The 20,581-nt window shown below is 40.9% G+C and overlaps 1 protein-coding gene and 1 pseudogene across 1 annotated transcript in view; one reads left to right on the forward strand and one right to left on the reverse strand.

The window, feature by feature from the left end:
• Positions 1-1,320, forward strand: part of LOC105532705 — a 1,966-nt pseudogene extending 646 nt beyond the window's left edge.
• Positions 1,321-19,743: 18,423 nt separating this feature from the next.
• Positions 19,744-20,581, reverse strand: part of ZNF595 (zinc finger protein 595) — a 30,076-nt gene continuing 29,238 nt past the window's right edge. Inside the window, exon 5 of the mRNA XM_011970916.1 lies at positions 19,744-20,568. Coding sequence (XP_011826306.1) covers positions 19,812-20,568 — 757 coding nt within the window. The 3' untranslated portion in view covers positions 19,744-19,811. The remainder of the gene's footprint in view (positions 20,569-20,581) is intronic.

A 20,581-nucleotide genomic window follows, 5' to 3' on the forward strand; every position in this document is an offset into this window, starting at 1 on the left:
GTCTGCTGGTCCCTGTGGGACCCCGGTGCCCCGCGCAGGCCTCCCGCAGCGCCACACACCCAGAGAGTCTGTTCACCTCTGCTTAGTTCCTTCTTGAGAGACACAGAAATATCAGGAAAAAGGGTTTGATCCACGACACATTCCTCCAGTGAATACTCACCTTTTCTCTCCGGATTCTGGGTCGCGTCATTGCTGGGACAGCGTCGTGGTAGAGCGAGCAGGTACTGGGATTGACTCCTGTGGTGAAGACATGGAACCCGGTGGTGATGAGTTTGAAGACGAAACACCTGCTTAGAGAATTGCAGTTACTGAAAGCAATGTGAACTCTCGGCCTACGACAGAATTTCATGAGCCAGAGAAAATGGGCTCTGCAGAATTTGATTCTGTTTTAACAGCGTGGAGAGGCTGGATTTATGCCATTAAGCGATCAGAAAAGTCACTGACCTGCTCTGTTGATGAGCAGAACGCTTTGAGAGAAGTGACAGAAGAGCTCACACAGTGCTCGGACCGCATTCGGGTAGTTTGACACTCGTCTGCTTGGGCAGATGCTCGTATGCTTCCACAGAATGGATATCGTGATGGTGGAAGCTTAGTTGATGCTATAAGTGAAAATTACCGAATCATGAGTTACTTTAAAGAAGGAGAGTTGAAGGATCTCCTTCTGCGTGTTGGCCGGGGCTCGAGGTATATTCATTCAATGTCTTTGATTCACATGGCTAAGGAACCTTGTAGTATTCCCATGTCTCAAACCTCAATCCCCAGTGCTGCCTCTGAAGGAGGTCAAGGTGACTGGGCATAATTCGTGATTGTGGGCATGTAACAACGATCCCTAACCCACAAGTTGAAGAGACTGATGGTCTTTTTTTTTTTTTTTTTTTTTTTAGATGTCTTGCACTTGCCCTCACAGTTGTCTGTGCTGCTGGTCTGTGCTCTTCCGAGGAATGGAGACCAGTGCCATGGAATCAGAGAGAATAGATTACCTCGGATACCACAAGTGCTTTCCCAAGAATTTACAGAGTTGTTCAAAGTTATGATTCATCCAGATTCAGAGAGAAGACCTTCAGCAATGGCCGTCATAAAGCATTCACTGCTGCTGTCTGCTTCTAGGAAGAGTAGAGAACCGCTATGTATAGGATTGAATGTTGAAACGTTCAAAAATACACTTTTACAAAAGAACTCATGAGAGCATAGATGGTAAAAGCTGCAGCTGAGGAAGGAGCACTCTTCACTGATCAGAGGCCACTAGGTCCACCACGCAGAGGAACAGAACATCTTATTAGAAAGAAAACAAAGTGCTCTGAGAGCCTTCCAGTATACTAAACTACTCATTTCCCACCTACTCACCCCACAAAAAACACTATGAGAAAAGCAAGCTAGGTCGAAATCACTGCTAGAATCCAATTTGCAATTACTCTTTCTATTGGTGTCAGTGGTTTTACTGATTAGGACTTTTATTTGTGAATTACAGTTGAAAACCGTATTTTGACCATAACTTTTTCAGGCTTTTCTATAGTCTTACCAGTCTGTCTTCTGTAAAATGTCAGTCACTGGTGGATATTAACGCAGCCTTTCCAAAATTAACCGCTGTGGTGGTGTGTTGCTCTCAGTGTGCTGTCACACTGTAATGAAGGTATCTTTTCCCTTGGTGACCTGAAGAAAGGACTCAAGGGAATGATGACAAACATATTCTCTCAATAAGGCAAATGCTAAAACCACTCATTCCTACTCAGCCTTCAATGTATCTGTGTATGAAATTTCTCTCTCTTTCTCTCTCTATACACACACAAACACACACCCATATATATATATATATAATATATATATATTTAAGTGAATTATACTTGTATATCCAACTGGGAGCAGTTTGTAGGCATTGCATGAGACATGGGATAATTCTAAAGCCTTATGAATTTGCTATTTCAGTTTTGTCTTTGCTGTAAACTTGTAGCATTAAACAATCACTGTTGTTAATAGGCTTCTTTTTGAAACAAATATGTAAAGTGTACAGCTGGTCCTGATGAAAAGCAGCTATTGGCCTTTTTTTTTTCTTTGAACTTTAAAGCTTTGGAATTTTGTATTAATCCAGTACAATAATTATTGAGTTTTCTAATTTTGTTCTGGTGATATACTTCCCTGACTCGTAGAAAAATACCTCTTCCTTCCTTCCCAGTTTTGTATTTGATCGTATTGTTAGTCTGTTGTTCAATGTTTTGCCTGGTTTCTCTCATGTGTATGTGTTTATAAACTCATCTTGGTGATCCTCTACACAGCTGTTTGTAATGCCAGAATTATTTCTGACATTCCAAGTTTCTTACAAAATAGATTTTTTTGTCTGTGATTAGCCATTTGACTACTAATACTGGCTAATGTATTTTGCAAAAAAAAAAAAAAAAGAATTTGTCCATTTTTTTCTCACTGATTTTGACGTAAAATGTTTGCATTTGTCTTTGACTTGTGTTTTATTAATATTGACTGGCATATTAAAAGTCACCATGAGCTCAACTTAATTGTATAGAAAAAAAATGAAAAAGGGTCTGTGGGTTGGACTACCAGGCAGAAGGCCTGGTGTGAGCACAGGTGTGGGGTTAGGGAACAAGCACAGCCATGCTGAGGAGGAGAGAGAAAGTGATGATCAAAAACAGGAAAATCCAAAAACCCAGAAAGTCAAGGAGCCAAATGAAAGTCTTTTATCCTGCATCAGACATTTAACCTCATAAACACTGCAAGTGAACATTGTCTTTTAGAGATAGTGATAGTTCTTATTTTCTTGTAATCCTGTAAAGGAAATGGATTTTTTACATTAGACTGTCCCCAGGAAATTTTTTCAGCAGCCTGTCCCCAGGAATTAATTACAATTAAAATTTATCCCAAATTAGAATATTATTTTTAGTAAGGCATCCTTCTGGATTAGGCTGCTAGGAAATTGAGTTAGTTACTGTCAGTCATTCACACCCTGCACAGACATTAATTTACCAGAGCCTTGGTGTGGAATGGGAGGAGCTTATTATAAGCAGGACTGGATGGTGGCCAGAGTGTGAAGGGGACAGAAAAACACAGAGAGGCTAAACCTGGGGACAGCTCCAAACCTAGAAGGCACTGTTATTATGCTCATTTTACAGAGGAGGAAACTGAAGCACAGCCAGGTCAAGACCACACTGCCCAGAGTCGAGGAGCCAGGATCTAAACCCAGTCAGCTTGCCTTGTCATCAGGGCTCACACATATAAGCTTGTTCTGTAGTTATGCAGGATTGCACTGTGGTTAAGCACACAGACTCTGGGTTCACATTCCAGCTGCTCTGCTATTTCCAGCTGTGTGACCATGGGGAAGTTACTATCCTGTGCTCAGTGTCCTCTGTAAAGTCAAGATAGTAGTACCTGCCTCATGGAGTCCCTTAAGTGAGTTAATGGTGTAACATGCTATGGTGGCATGCACACAGTCACCATCAGTAAATATAGTCGATTATGCCTGAACCCCAGATGGGCACATGTCCTTGAAAAGTCTAAAATTCAGAACTCTGAAATCTAGCCTGTGAGATCCTGGAATCCTCCAGCAGCATTCTAACATCTCTTGGCTACAGAATTGTATGCTGCTTCCTAGGGCTGGAAGGTGTATTTGTATTTATATAGTGTAATAATACGGCCATGTGTCCACCTAGTTCATCCCTATAGTACGCAAATAAGGTGATGTCAAAGCCTTGCCTGGGTCCAGCCCTGGTGACCTTCCCTTCTCTCTTTCCTGCATACTGTCTCACTCATATTCATACATGCTCTACAGGACTGGTTAGCCTTCAGAAAAGGCAGGAGGGTGAGGAGAGAAGGTGAGTGGGTGGATGGGTGCACTTGTCCACTCAATTGTTCTGCCTCTTGCTGTGCTGAACTTGTGGGTCCAGGGACTGTGTCTGGACCTGAAGGGGTCTTACTCTCCCTTTAATTTTAAGCCTCAATTTGCTTATTCCAGAGCTTTGTCCCCCACCTGTGAGCCTGTCTCGGTGTGTATCCTGGATGACATGCACCCCCTCGGCCAGCATTGAATAGACTAGGGCCTCATCAAGAAGCCATAGCAGATGAGAAGAGCTTCAAAATGCACTTTATCATGCTGGGTTTTTTTCTGCTGGCTGGCTGCGCCTTTCTTATGACCTATGATTGGCTCCAGATCTATGGCACCTTCTGAAGCTGTCATGGTGACTGAGGGCATCATTTGAAGCATGTCACTGCTACCCCAAGGTAGGTTGTGCTGGGGCTGGGTGGAGTTATGAGGTCTGGAGACTATGCCTCTATTTCATGCATGGACTCTCCATCCGTCAATCATCACCTCATTCTTTGACTTCCTGTTTACTTCTTTCTGCTTCCCCTGAGGATCCACACATCCATCCGTCTTTCTATATCTATCTTTTCATCTACTCACCCATTCATCTATCTATCCATCAGTTAGCAAAGGGTTGGTTAGAAGCCCCCAGGATCTGGATCCATGAACCAGACACAACGGAGGTGACACAAAGAAACACAACATATTATCCATGTGTTTAAACCAAAAGTCAAGGAGTGCTATCCACCTTACAGTCACTCCTGCATTCAGAGTAGAGTTCTGCCCTTATCCTTAGGTTTTTGATGCCTTCTGTAGTTCCATTTTACAGCAGAAAAGGCTGAGGCTGAGAAAGTGAGGTTCTGTAGCTGAGTGGCAGTTTGGATTGGAGATCAGATGTGCAAATGTAGGCATCATTCTCTTTGAGTTCTCCACCTCAGGGTCGCAGAGCTGCTTAGTTTTCTGGAGTGGGTAAGGTCTAATGTTGATGGGATGCATTGAATTAGTGCTCTATCTTTTGGAGTCTTAATGGATTCCTAGCCCTAGGAATGATTTAATGATGGCAAAAGCATTGGTTTGAGAATCTTGTGTTCTAGTTCCAGCTCTGCCTCAAACTTTGTGTATTATCTTTTTCTTTCCGAGCCTCAGCTTTTTCATCTGCAAAATGGGACTCAAGCCCCTATTCTGCACAGCCTCAGGGTATAAAGATCAGAGAGGAGATGGGATATAGGAACATTTTGTGAACTCTAGAGTGTTGTGAGTGAAAGCCTGCCAGGGACTGACAACCCTGAGGAAAGGACATGTCAGCTCTCAAATCAAGTTTCTTCCTCTTTCATTTTTAACTTCAGACACGAAAATATTTTTTTCTTGAAGTACATGCTTAAGAAATTCCTGTTGGTCTCACTTCCATGGCACCTCATAAGATAAAACCCACTGGCTCAGAATTCCAGACAGCCACTGGCAACAGAGTAGCACCTGCTTGAGATGGGTGAGACTCCCTGACAGGAGAGGTGAGCCACCATTTTTGCTCTTTGGATAATGCAGCCATTGCAGCCTGTGGGCTTTGAAGAGTCCTAATGATCCAAATGAGGAAGAAACCCCATAGCACAGCACAGCTGCTTTACGAACATGTGGCCAACTTCTTTAAATGGGACTCCAATTCATTCTGCTCACTGGGTGACTCCTCCCAGCAGGGGCCTCCAGACACCCCCACCCATATTCTATGTCAGAATTCTGATTTTTGTCTGGGATGGCGTGCCCAGGGAGAGGGGCCAGGCTGCCATCTTTGTCCTTTGGGTGACTCAGTCATTCCAGCTAACAGGCTTTGGAGAGTCCAAGCTGACCAGGGTAGAGGTAGTGCCTCACCATTGGCATTGCTGTTTTGTTGAGGCATGGGTTGACTTTTTCTTTAAATGGGACCCCAATTCATTCCTCCTTACTGGGAGTGTCCTCCCAACCAGAGATTCCTACCACCCCTGTTTATGTTCTAAGTCCATCAGAGTTCTAGTTTCTTTGAGATGGAATGCCCAGGAGGGCATGGTGGGCTATCACTTTTGCTGTTTGTGCATCTCAGCCAATGAAGCCTGTGGGACTTGGAGTGCCCAAACCAATCAGGGGATGAAGGAATCCCCAACACAGTGTTTCAGAATTTTCTCCTTAGCTAAAACTGGGTTCTTGTCACATGGCCAGGAAAGATTAGGCTCACCGACACACTGATGGATAAGCAGCAGAATTTATTGGGTGAAAAGGAAAAAGGAAAAACAACTCTCAGCAAACCAAGAGGGAATCTTGAACATCAGGCAACCACACAGGAACTGAAGATGCCAGGCTCCTCTCTTCTGCAAAAGGTGTAAACGTTCCGTGGCTCCACCCCACTCTTCCAGCGTGCAGGTGGGTAACTAGTCCATTGCAGGCATACACATACAACGCCTGGGCAGGTTCCCTCAACTGCCTCCTGCATCTATCATCTTCCACCCTAAAGAAGTACATCTAACTGCCGTTAGAATAAAGATAAGGATGAAGACCAATCTTAACTGCTTCCCGCTGACAGGGGGTACTGTTTTCAGAAAACAGTAGCCCTCAGGGGCCTATCTAAGGGTTCCTGGCAAGAAAAGGTTATTGTTTGAGGCTCCAGTCTGTTTGCATAATGTTTTGGACTTTGATGGCCTGAAGCTGAAGAGACAAACCAGGTTATTAGAAAACATGTATTAAAACAAAGCAGTGGTGGGGGTAAGGACAGCTTAAAAATCCCAAAGCCTTTTACCAGTTTGCACAGGGAGAGGGAGGCCAAAAGCCCAGCTGGCAAAACAACTTGCATGCTTTTGCAGCATGTCAGTCTTCTGGCAAACCCTTTTGTCAGCCCAGTCCTAAGCCAACCAGTTTAAGGTTTTGAAAATTAACTTTTCCTAGTTTGGAGGATGCATCTGAAGTGAGTGTCCCATATTACAGAGACACAATTACCTGTCAGTGAAGAGGACAGAGGAGGAGAAAGGAAAAAAGGCATTTTTTTCTCAAAGGAGTCCCAGGGATTCAGAATGCAATCAAAATAGGTTCAGACTGAAGATGAATGGCTACTCATCTAGAAAGAGGGGAGCAGGCATCCCTGGTTCTCTTCTCTTCCTAGAAAATACTCAGAGTATGTGAGGGAGGAAAGGAAGAGCATCTTCGTTACCTCTTCCATCCTTGTATCCCTAAGTCCTGGTGACTGCAACAGGGTGCTGCCCATGGGTGTCAATGTGGCTTTCACCCACATTAACAGGGAGGCCTAGGGGGTGGAATATCCGCTCTTACCCCCATACACCCTATATGCTCTGCTGTCAGGAGTTTGGAATTCCCTAAACCTCATTTATGCCATGGGTACGAGAGATTACCTTTATCTATGAAACTGGAAGTTTGTCTTAATCAGCAGGAATTAGTCGTGCTCACCTACACTGTGCCTTCTAATCTCCATTATCATCTGCCTCCTAATCCTGCAGATCCAGTTTTCTTTCCTAGGGCGTTGACCTGAAGATTGGAATTGAGATTGGGACGAAAATGTGTCTCTGAGTGGTTGCATAGACTGTCATAAGCTAAATGCTAAGGTGAAACTGTGGAACTGAGTCCTCCTTTAACAAGGGAGAGAAAAGGATGTCTTATGACATACCCAGATAACTAGTGGCTATAGTTATGCTTGCTAAGATTTGGGTGGGCACCCTATTTATTCCTACCAACTGACAGGATTTGCATAATAATTGCCCAGAACGAGAATGTTGATCAAGGTTTTCACATTACCCATCCCTTTTGTTCCTTCTGAGCTGTAGCCAGAGATTGATGGTTGGTTTATAGGAATAAGCAGGTTTAATCTAAAAGGTAGGCAAAAACTTAAAGACAACCAATGAGTCTAGAATTTAATGATGATAAGTATTGAAACTGAATTTCTCTTTCTTGGCAGGCCAAGGCGGGCAGATCACGAGGTCAGGAGATCCAGACCATCCTGGCTAAAACTGTGAAGCCCCGTCTCTGCTAAAAATACAAAAAATTGGCTGGGTGTGGTGGCGGGCACCTGTAGTCCCAGCTACTTGGGAGGCTAGGGCAGGAGAATGGCGTGAACCTGGGAGGTGAAGCATGCAGTGAGCCAAGATCATGCCACTGTTCTCCAGCCTGGGTGAAAGAGCGAGACTCTGTCTCAAAAAAAAAAAAAAAAAAATTTGTATTAAAAAACCATGGGCTGGGTGTGGTGGCTCACAACTGTAATCCCAGCACTTTGGGAGGCTGAGGCAGGTGAATCATGAGGTCAGGAGCTTGAGACCAGCCTGACCAACATAGTGAAACGCCATCTCTATTAAAAAAAAAAAAGAAAAACTAGCTGGGCATGGTGATGTGTGCCTGTAATCCCAACTACTTGGGAGGCTGAGTCAGGAGAATCACTTGAACCTGGCAGGCAGAGGTTGTAGTGAGCCGAGATCGTGCCACTGCCATCCAGCCTGGGTGACAGAATGAGACTCCATCTAAAACAAAAAGCAAACAAACAAAAAACCATAATAGTCTTCAGTCATATACTTGGCCTGATTATTTGCATAAAATACAGCAAGAATAATTATTTCTATATAGGCCTTTTAGATTGGCTTTGATGGAACTCTGTACCACAAAGAATCTCAGATAGGACTTTCCAAAGCTAAGTCCAACCATGGGTTTATATTCTCAAACACCTGTGAGTTGGGTAAACTCCTCTCTTCTTGAGGTCCCAAGAGCATGTGGTTCCTGGGCCTGTTGGAAAGTGACATTCTTTACTCACTGCAGGTTAGGAACCTTGTATGGGGACTGTGTAACAAAGTATAAGGCCCGTTTTTCCAAGAGGCTTTTATCGTCTCTACAAGTCAAGCTTAACTCCTTAAAGGGAAATGTACCCTTCCAGTCAAAGCCTTGGTGAAACAACCAGTTTCTCCAGTTGTATCCTGTTGAAAAAGAAAAATGAATTCTTATTGCGCTGATGCAAACAACTATATTGTCATAAGTTAAGAATACTCACAACTAGTTTTGAAGTTCTAGAGAAGCCAGGCAGAGAGAAAAAGATAAATGTGCTCCAAATTTTCTTCATAGGAGTATACCTTACTCAATTATTAAAGGTTATAAATAGCTCAAAATAAGTTTCCTTGACTCTGAAAAACAAAATAAGAATTAGCAATGGTCCAAGCATAAGTAAAAAATAATAATAATAATAATTTCAGTTTTCTATTAGTTCAGTCCATTTAGCTAACTCTTGTTCTGCTTGATATTTGTGAACTTTATTTCAATGTCATGATCTCCAAAGTTATTTGGAAACCTGCATTTGAGAGCACCTGTAACAGTTCTGTAGCTTCTTATAAACCATCTCTTGAAAAGGATCTAAACAAGACAACGATCGTCTTTGAATAACAAAATGTCCAGGGTAGTTATAGTCAGAAACACAATTGACAAAGAAGTTTGATAATCTCTCTGGTTTATAATAACTTAACATAAAAACCTTAATTTTGATAGCATATACTCAAGACATTAGAATATTAGAAATCCCATACAATTTTGGAACATATATTAGATTAGTATCATTTACCAAAATATAACCTAAAGAAAACTGAACACCATTTTGGCAATCCCACGTAACTAAATACGTCAAATAATCCGGTTTATCTCTTTTGGATACTCCAGTGGTGCTCTGTAGCATTCAAAAGTCAGGCATGAGGAAAGACAATTTTGAAACTGAAGCTTGATTTTGGGAAGAAATGTTAGAGGTTTAAAACACTTGATGTTATGAAATAATTCCAGATTACCATGTTATTTGTCACAATTGTTTTAAAAAATTTACAAAAGTAAAGCCCTTTTATAACACTTCACAAATTTTTCTAAAGAGCAGGTTAGTGCCTTAAGAGTACCTTGTTGTGCTATTATTTAAATGCTTAATTTACCAAAAAAACATATAATACCCTTTGTAATTTAATGTTCATAGACAAAATCTTTGGCAAGATGAATTTTATAGAAACTTTTTATAACTCATTTAAACTTTTAGCTTTGTCTTACCTAATTCAGAACAATCCTTTAACCCTAAACAAAAATGTGTATTTTGACGACTTCTACTTTTTACCAATAATTGCTAAGTCTGTTCTTAGTTCTCAATGATTAAAGTCTTGTGAACTTCAATGTACCACAGCTTTTACCTTCCCTTCAAAAAATATCTGACCCAAGAACTCGTTTTTCTCTAGGTCAATTACAGCTTTATAAAAATAGACATTACATAGATATAGCACATATGTAACTACACACACAGGCAAAAAAGAATCCAGTAGCTATAAGATGTTTTGTTTCCCAATCTCCTAATTAGATTATTGGCCTCTCATGCATGTATTAAGAGTGGAAAAACAAAATGGAGAAAATGGAGAAAACTGAGAATTCAGCAAAACAAGGTCCAATAAAAAAAAAAAAGCCTTTAAATATACCTATAACTTGGGCCAGGCACGGTGGCTCATGCCTGTAATCCCAGCACTTTGGGAGGCTAAGGCAGGTGGAACACAAGGTCAAGAGATTGAGATCATCCTGGCCAACATGGTGAAACCCTGTCTCTACTGAAAATACAAAAATTAGCTGGGTGTGGTGGTGTGCGTCTGTAGTACCAGCTACTCGGGAGGCTGAGACTGGAGAATCACTTGGACCCAGGAAACGGACATTGCAGTGAGCCGAGATCACACCCCTGCACTCCAGCTTGGCTACAGAGTGAGATCAGTCTCAAAAAAAATAAAATAAACAAACAAACAAAATATATATATGTGTGTGTGTGCGCATATATATATACACAAGTGTGTGTGTATATATATATATGAAATTTGGATATGCACTTTTAATTAAGCTGAATGTACTTTAAGAAAATTCTTTTAAATTCCCCATTACCTGCTTTAGCTGTGCCAAGCAGCCAATATTTCTGGCTTTCAGATTTTCCTAAAAGTAACTGTACAGGTGAAACCAACAAGCACCAATTAAGGTTATGATTTAACTGTGAGTTTCAAAGGGGTTAGCAGTTCTCACAAAATCTATTTTATTATTATTTTTCTGAGATGGAGTCTTGCTCTGTTGCCCAGGCTAGAGTGCAGCAATCTTGGCTCACTGTAACCTCTGCCTCCTGAGTTCAAGCAATTCTCCGTCTCAGCCTCTGAGTAACTGGGATTACAGGTGCCCACCACCACGCCCAGCTAATTTTTGTATTTTTAGTAGAGATGAGGTTTCACCATCTTGGCCAGGCTGGTCTCGAACTCCTGACCTCGTGATCCAGCTGTCTCTGCCTCCCAAAGTGCTGGAATTACAGACGTGAACCATCGCGCCTGGCCACAAAATCTAAAACCTTTAAAGGCAACCCAGAAAAAGGAAGGTTTAAGATAAAACTCAAGAGTTGTTCATGAAGAGAAGATAATCACCAAATGGCAACAGTCACACAGATACCAACTCACAAGTACTCATTCCTTTACCCAGGACTGAACCCAGACTGCAGAGGTTAAAGCAAAATATTGCCATGTGGTTACAGGTCATGCTCCCAAGGACATAAAACAAAATGGAGGCCTGCAGCAAAGATCCCTACTGACCAAACAGGAAGACATGCAAAGGGCACCAGATTGTATACAGCTTAAGACCAACTTCACAGTTTTTTTTTTAAATTAATTAAAACTTTACAGAGAATATACACAGTGATACTTGGTGTACTTGCCTAGTGACATGTTCTCTAAAAGAGGGGGAAAACCCTCTCACTTAAAAGTTAACTGCTAATGGCGTGGAGAAAATGAATAAAAAAGGTTTAAGGGTAGGACAGGGAAGCTTCTTATGCAAATGGATTATTTTCTCCAGGGCTCGAACAGAGCTGGAGTCCTTGGTCAGAGGACGGGGAGAAACTGCGGATAAGTGGCAGAGAACTCACTGCCCAAGCCATGCACTCTGGCTCCAACCCAGAGGGTGCAGGGGAGTGACCATTCACTGGTCCATCTCATGTGCACCTGCGACTGTTGGGGTGGGTTGGTGTGCTGTTTCCTCTATTCTCAGAAGTACAAGGATGAAAAGGCTGTGCACCTGCGACTGTTGGGGTGGGTTGGTGTGCTGTTTCCTCTATTCTCAGAAGTACAAGGATGAAAAGGCTTAGAAGCAAAAGGGGAAAAGATTCTGGGTTTGCATCTTGCCCTTCCTCAAGGCCCATGTCTGGGCACCAACATTTTTTAGAATTTTCTCCTTAGCTCAGCTAAAACTGAGTTCTTATCATACTAAGGAAAGATTAGGCTCCCAGTCACCCTAAAGGGTGAGGAGCAGCATTTATTGGGTAAAAAGGAAAAGAAAACAAACAAACAAACAAAAAAACCAACCTCTCAGCAAAGAGCAAAGTGAGAGGGAATCTTGAACACCAGGCCACCACATAGGAACTAAAGAGGCCAGGTTCCTCTCCCCCTGCACAAAGCGTGCTTTCCATTGGCTCCATCCCATTCTCCCAGTGCACTGGTGGGTCTCCAGTTTATTGTGGGCTTGTGCAGACAAGACCTGGGCAGGTTCCCTCATCTGCCTCCTGCATCTATCAACAGCACAGATGCTCTACCAAAACACAGCCAGACTTTTTCTTCCAAACCATGGCCTCCAGCCACCTCCTACAGATGCATTCAGGCAGGGAACAGGTCAGTATCCCCCTAGGATGGAGATCCCAGAGGAAGGGGCAGGCTGCTATCTTTGCTGGTTTTCAGCCTTCCCTGATGATACTTCCAGGTACTGGAAAATCCCAGGTGACTAGGGCCTGGAGTGGAGCCCCAGCAAACCACAGTCACCCTACAAAATAGTGGCCAGATTGTAAAAAAAAAAAAAAAAAAAAAAAACAACAAAAAAACCCACAACAATCCCATCCAAAGGTCAGCAAAAGATTGAAGGTAGATAGGTCCTGGATTGAATTCCCCAAAGTTGGGCTTTGTGTCCACAGAGCCAGCCAGAATTCTGTCTCACGAGAGCTTGTGATTTTCACTGAACCTGGCCAAGAATTTTTCTTATATATGTACCCCTTGGCTCCTTTCTAGAGAATTTCTCTTCTTGGCCAGGATCCCGGTTCAGAATGCTAATAAATGATTTCTGTCCCAACTTCATATAACAATTGATCAATCTGCCCAGGCTACTTTAAACAAAACAACCACGACTAGAAAACATTTTTATTTTTATTATTTGGACCTGGATTATAGTAACAAAGTAAAATATTGTTAGAGATCTGATGATATGGTCTGGCTCTGTGTCCCCAGCCAAATCTCATTTTCAATTTTAATTCAAATTGCAATCCCCACATTTTCAGGGAGAGATATCATAGGTGATTAGATCATGTGGGTAATTCCCTCATGCTGTTCTCATGATAGTGAGTTCCCACGAGATCTGATGGTTTTGTAAGAAGCTTTTCTTCCCTTTGCACAACACTTCTCTCTCCTGCCACCATGTAAAGTAGGATGTGTGTGGTTCCCTTTCCACCATGACTATAAGATTCCTGAGGTCTTAGCAGCTATGCAAAACGCTAAGTCACTGCAACCTCTTTTCTTCCAAATTAGTCTCAAGTATTTCTTCACAGCAGCATGAAAATAAACTTATCAGTAAATTGGTACTGACGCAGTGGGGCACTGCTATAAGGATACCCAAAAATGTGGAAGTGACTTTGGAACTGAGTAACAGGCAGAGGCTGGAATTTTGGAGGACTTATAAGAAGGAAAGATGTAGCAAAGTTTGGACTTCCTAGAGACTTGTTGAATTGCTTTGACCAAAAAGCTGGTAGTGATGGACAATGAAGTCCAGGCTGAGATGGTCTCAGGTGGAGGTGAGGAACTTGTTGGGAACTGGAATAAAGGTGACCCATGCTATGCTTTAGCAAAGAGACTGGTGGCATTTTGCTCCTGTCCTAGAGATCTGTGGAAGGTTGAACTTGAGAGATAATTTATGGTATATGGCAAAAGAAATTAAGCAGCAAAAACATCCAAAAGTTGACAGAGCATAAAAGTTTAGACAATTCACAGCTTAATGATGTGGTAGAAAAGACCCATTTTCTCAGAAGAAAGTGAAGCTGGCTGTAGAAGTGAGGAGCAAATGTTCATCACCAAGGCAATGGGGAAAATGCCTTCAGGGCATGTTAGAGACCTTTGTGGCATCCCCTCCTGTCACAGGCCTGGAGGCCTAGGAGACAAAAAAAATTTCATTGGCTGGGCCCAGGAAACCCTGCCGTGTGGTCTCAGGACTTGGTTCCCTGGATTCCAGTCACTCCAGCCAAGGCTAAAAGGGGCCAAGGTACAGCTTGAGCCATTGCTTCAAAGATGTAAGCTCCAAGCCTTGGCATCTTCCTCATGGTGTTGGTCCTGTAGGCACACAGAATTGAAGTTTAGAAGCCTCAGTTTAGATTTCAGAGAATGTGTGGAAATGCCTGGATGTCCAGGCAGAAGTTTGCTGCAGGGGCTGAACCCTCATGGAGAATCTCTGCTAGGGCAGTGCAGAAAAAAATGTCGAGTTGAGGCCTACACACAGAGTCCCCACTGGGGCACTGCCTACTGAAGCTGTGAGAAGAGGGCAAAGTCCTCCAGAACCAAGAATGGTAGATCCACCCTCAGCTTGCATTGTGTGCCAGAAAGTCACAGACACCCAACACCAGACTGTGAAGCAGCAGGGAGGGAGACTACCCTGCAAAGCCACAGAGGTGAAGCTGCCCAAGGCTGTGAAAGCTCACCTCTTGCATCGGTGTGAATTAAATGTGAGACATGGAGTCAAACAAGATCACTTTAAGGTTTAATGACTGCCCTACTGAATTTTGGACTTGGGTGGGGCCTGCAGCCCCTTTATTTTGGCCAATTTCTCCATTTGAAATGGGTATATTTACCCAATGCCTGTACCCCCATTATATCTTGGAAGTAGCTAACTTGCTTTTGATTTCACAGGCTCATAGGAAGGGACTTGCCTTGTCTCAGATGAGACTATAGACTTAGACTTTTTGGGTTAATGCTGAAATAAGACTTTGGGGATATGTTGGGAAGGCATAATTGGGTTTTGGAATGTGAGAAACATGTGATTTGGGAGTGACCAAAGGTGGAATAATAGGGTCTGGCTTTGCGTATCTACCCAAATTTGATCTTGAATTGTAATCTGAACTGTAATCCCTACATTTGGGGAGGGAATTCACGGGTGCTTATTAGATTGTGGGCATGGTTCCCCTATGCTGTTCTGGCATGATCTTGGCTCACTGCAACCTCCGCCTCCCGGATCCAAGTGATTTTCCTGCCTCAGCCTCCTGAGTAGCTGGGATTACAGCACCAGCCACCATACCTGGCTAATTTTTGTATTTTTAGTAGAGATGGGGTTTCACCATGTTGGCCAAGCTGGTCTCAAACTCCTGACCTTGTGACCCACCCAACTCAGCCTCTGAAAATGTTGGGATTACAGGCGTGAGACACCATACCCAGCCATCTCTTTCCTTTATAAATTACCCATTCTCAGGTATTTCTTCGCAGCAGTGTAAATACAAATGAATATATCTGGGTTTAGTTTCAGCTGACAAAACAAAGTGAAGTAACTTAGGGAAAGAATAAAATACTGTAAAAATAGAAAATGTTCAGGAGTTATTTGCAGTCTGATATCTCTGTTTCAGGAGGACCTGTTGGTTTGGGCCTTGTACAACAAAATGGTGATTACACAGCCCAGATGCTGTCTTAGTTCTAATTTCTAGCACTTTTAAACTTGCATTTTCCTCTTTTTGCTTCCTTTATCCTCTTTTCTCAATTTACATTATTTCCTTTGTTTTTTATGTCTCTTTCTTTTGTTCTCTTTCCATTTTATATGGACATGAAAATATAGGCAAGGATAAAACATACATGGTGTCTTGTTCTGATTAAATGATACAATGCCAAAAAATTAGAAAATAAAAACACAATTCAATAAAACAAATTAACATACAAATCTACCACGGAGAATTTATCTTCCCTAACTTCCAACTTTCTGGGTCTTTGGGTGTGAGATTGGGCCAAAAGTAGACAAATGTCTTCAACTTGTGAAAGGAATTTTTATTGTCCTACCAACTTGACAATGATATATCTAAGAAGATAAACCAGTTGAAGGTAGGCTAACCAGTGGATACGAGTTGTGCAGGAGACCAGAGAAAGGCCAAGGAAACACTTTGAACTCTTTCTCTTGCATCTCAGCACTATCTCTGATGCCAATCCACACACTCACAAACACACCACAGACACAAATGCATGTTTCTCCGTCAGGAGATGTAATATTGTTAAGCTGTCAACACTTCTGAGTATTGCACAAATTCAATGTCATCCTTATTAAAATTCCAATGTTACTTATTTGGCAGAGATATTTTATATAATTCTAAAATTCATGTGTAGTCTCAAGGGAACATGAATAGCCAACAGCTTTAGAAAAAAACAAAGAAACACCACATCTCATGATGTCAAAACAGATTCCAAAGCTACAAAAATAAAACCAATGTGGTAATGGCATAAAGAAAAAAACAAACACATGACAGAACAAAGAACCCAGAAATAAGCCTGTGCAAATATTATCAAATAATCTTTTACTAGGTTACTATGACCAAACAGTGAAGAAAAGGTCAGACTCGCCAACCAATGGTGTGAGAAAACTCAACGTCTAAATGAATGAAAAAAAAAAAAAGAAAGATAATGAACTTGGACCTTTCTCTTCAATGCAAACAAAACATTTTACATACACTAAACATAAAACTTAAAAAGACATAACTCTTGAACACTTAGAAGAAAATATAGGGAGAAGCTTAGTAACATTGGTTTTGGATGGCTTTTGGAGTATCACATTAAAAGCAGAAGCAATAAGATAATTAGAAAAGGTACTATATCAAACTTTCAAAACCTTCTGCACATCCACACATCAACGGAAACACTAAGTGGAGTACAAATGCCATTCACCATTTGACTTCTGAAACATCACCACCACCAAGGGTGAATAACTTTTTTTAAATGGACCAGTGTCTTCAAAGACATTTCCTAAAAGTAGTTATGCAAATGACCAAGAGGAATTTGAAAAGACAATCAAAATCACTTATGAGAAGAATGCAAAGTAAAATCTTGAAGTCTCACCCATTAGCAATGGCCACTATTCAACAAATAAAAAGTAATCAATGTTGTCAAGTATGTAGGATTTGGAACCTCTATGCACTGCTGGTGGAAAAGAATAATGCAGCCCTCAATAAAAGTAGGATGCAGGTTTTCCAAAATATTAAAAACGAACTGTGGCTCATGCCTGTAATTTCAACACTTTAGGAGGCTAAAGTGGGAGACTTACTTAGGCTCAGAATTTTGAGTTCAGCCTGGGCAACACAGTGAGACCCTATCTCTCGAAAAAATACAAAAATTAGCCAGGTATGCTGGCATGTGCCTGTAGTCCCAGCTACTTGGGTGACTGAGGTGGAAGGATCATTTGAGCCTGGGATGTCAAGGCTGCAGTGAGCCATTATTGCACCACTGCACTCTAGCCTGGGTGACAAAGTGAAACCCAATCTCAAAAAAAAAAAAAAAAAAAAAAAAGAAAGAAAGAAAGAAAAAGAAGAGAAAGAAAAGAGAAATTATACCATCCAGGTATACTTCTGGGAATCTATGTATGCAAAGCAGGACCTGGAATAGACATTTGCGTACACATTTTTAAGAGCATTTTCCAACCCTCCCCCCACAAGAAGGTGATAGCTACTTAAGTTTCTTGATAAATGGATAAAATATGGCATAAGTAGGCAATGGAATATGGCTGTACCTTCAAACAGCAAATTATGCCCATGCTACAATAAGCATAAAACTTTAAGACATCATATTCAGTGAAATATACCACAGACATAGTGACAAAGAGCATACATACCATTTATATGAGCTATCTTAAGTAAAATGATGTTTAGACGACATTCAGAATTATAAAGTACTCCTGTACAGATGGAATAAAAAGATGTGAATGCTTGGAGCAAAGTCATCTGCTACCTGGAGAACAGAACTTCCAGGCACCAGAGGACTGCAAGCACAGATGACAACAGTGACAGCAGCAAGGGCCCTGATCAGAGTAGTGGTGGTCTGAGGAGTACATCTGGCATGCACCAGTGTGCCAGAGGCTGGGGCCCACACTGGGGACTGGAGTTGCCCTCCATAATTCCAGAACCAGGTCCTGGTGTTTCACTCCATGTTCCACCAATGCCCCTGTGGTCAGTAAATGACTTATCTCAATTAAGTGATCTAAACATTGCATTGATAAGCTATAAATAACCTCAAACACTTCAGTTAAAAACAATTTACCACATTAAAAATTTCAACCTTCTAATCAGAATGTAGAAAGTCTATGAAATTACATGGCAAAAAGAGAACAGTGAGAAGACTGTAGCCATAACACAAAGAAGAAGGGCTGTGAGGCATACATAGCTGGGAATAAACACAGCTATCCCCAAACTGAAGATAATTAGAAAATAAAATCAGAGATACTCTTTAAATTCAGAATGAGTCAGTTTTGCAGCCTGGGAACAGATGTTCTCTCCAAATGCAGACTGCCATTTCTTCACTATATACATTTTCATTCTCTTACTTGGAGCTACAAACTCACTCCAGAAAGATTACTATTTATGGCTAATTATGGAGCATTTATTACACACCCAGTACTTTCTTATGTTTACTATATTTATCAAAACATCCCATGAATTATAAAGTTTTCCCAGTACTTACCTGAACAAATTGGCACAATAAACTCATTTATGTCAATTATAAATAGTGAAAGGCATAATTAAACAGCTCATATAGGGTTATCCAATTAAAGCAACAAAATGAAATGTTCTAACTAAAATATAACTTAATACATAAATTGTGAACTTGCATCTAAAAATTTTGTGTGCACTACTAAATTTTATAAAACTGTAATTTCTGACCAGCTCACATAATACTTCATAAAAATAAAAAATATGTAAGAAAGAAGTCAATTATAGCTTCTAGCATGAGTAACAGACAAATAACAGAATTTGCATGGGGACAGTCTCAACAATGGTCCATTAAATTTTACAGTAATACAATATAGATCTGATTTCAGAATGTTTTAGGTTTCTAGATTCCTAGTAAATTATCCACCTTATTAAAATAATCTTCGTTCCAATATTGCAATTTTCTTTGGAAAATAGATACAAACTCTCAAACACAACTGCTTGTCCCATAATTTTCTTACACCTAAATTTTATCTTTAGAGCAATACATTTACATATTTAACTCCATGTCAATCAAAACTAAAGTCTGTATTTATTTGCAGAAAGAGATACTGCATGTTCAAAGATAAATATGGAACTTTTTAAAAAGCATTAATGACTTATAAATGTGTGAATTATAATTATACTTATATAGTTATTATAATCATAAAACGACCTGTAGTAAAAAAAAAATTGTACATTTAGAAATAATTAAAGTGGCCGGGTGCGATGGCTCACGCCTGTAATCCTAGCACTTTGGGAGGCCAAGGTGGGCAAATCATGAGGTCAGGAGTTTGAGAACATCCTGGCCAGCATTGTGAAACCTCATCTCTACTAAAAATAAAAAAATTAGCTAGGCATGGTGGCACGTGCCTGTAGTCACAGCTACTCATGAGGCTGAGGCAGGAGAATTGCTTGAACCTGGCAGATGGAGGTTGCGGTGAGCCAAGATTGCACCATTGCACTCTAGCCTGGGTGACAGAGCAAGACTCTGTCTCAAAATAAAATAAAATAAAATAAAATAAAATCTAAATAAAGTATATTTACTGGACTGTGTGTAATAAAAAGAATGCTTGTGATGAACTCATTTACTCTGATATGATAATTACATGTCATATGCCTGTATCAAAATAACCCAAATAAGCCATAAATATATACACATACTATGTACCTACAGAAATTTTTAAAAATTTAAAATAAGAAAAATAATAAAAGTTTATATGGGAACAATATTCTTCAATTTATTTGCTGTTTAAAGACACTAGAAGAGAGAACTAGAAATGTCATTCAACTATGTTCCTCGCCAGTATGAATTCGCTTGTGTACAGTAAGGGTTGAGGGCCGATGAAAAGCTTTGCCACATTGTTCACATTTGTAGAATTTCTCTCCAGTATGAATTATCTTATGTTTAGTAAGGGATGAAGACCAATTGAAGGCTTTGCCACATTCTTCACATGTGAAGGGTTTCTCTCCGGTATGAATTCTCCTATGTTTAGTAAGGGTTGAGGATAAGTTATAGGCTTTGCCACATTCTTTACATTTGTAGGGTTTCTCTCCAGAATGAATCTTCTTGTGTTCATTCAGGGCTGTGGACCGAGTAAAGGCTTTGCCGCATTCTTCGCATTTGTAAAGCTTTTGTTCAGAATGAATGCTCCTGTGTATAATAAGGCCTGAGGACTGGTTAAAAGCTTTGCCACATTCTTTACATTTGTAGGGTTTCTCTCCAGTATGAATATTCTTATGTTCATTCAGGCTTGCGGACCATATGAAAGCTTTCCCACATTCTTCACATTTGTAGGGTTTCTCACCAGTATGAATTTTCTTATGTTCATTCAGTGTTGTGGACCGTGTAAAGGCTTTGCCACATTCTTCACATTTGTAAGGTTTTTGTCCAGAATGAATTCTCTTGTGTAATATAAGGGTCGAGGATTGGTTGAAAGCTTTGCCACATTCTTCACATGGGTAGGGTTTCTCTCCAGTATGAATTCTCTTATGTTTAGCAAGGTGTGAGGACCGATAAAAGGCTTTGCCACATTCTTCACATGTGTAGGGTTTCT

Source organism: Mandrillus leucophaeus, unplaced genomic scaffold, assembly GCF_000951045.1.
Source record: "Mandrillus leucophaeus isolate KB7577 unplaced genomic scaffold, Mleu.le_1.0 Scaffold98, whole genome shotgun sequence".
Lineage (NCBI taxonomy): Eukaryota > Metazoa > Chordata > Mammalia > Primates > Cercopithecidae > Mandrillus > Mandrillus leucophaeus.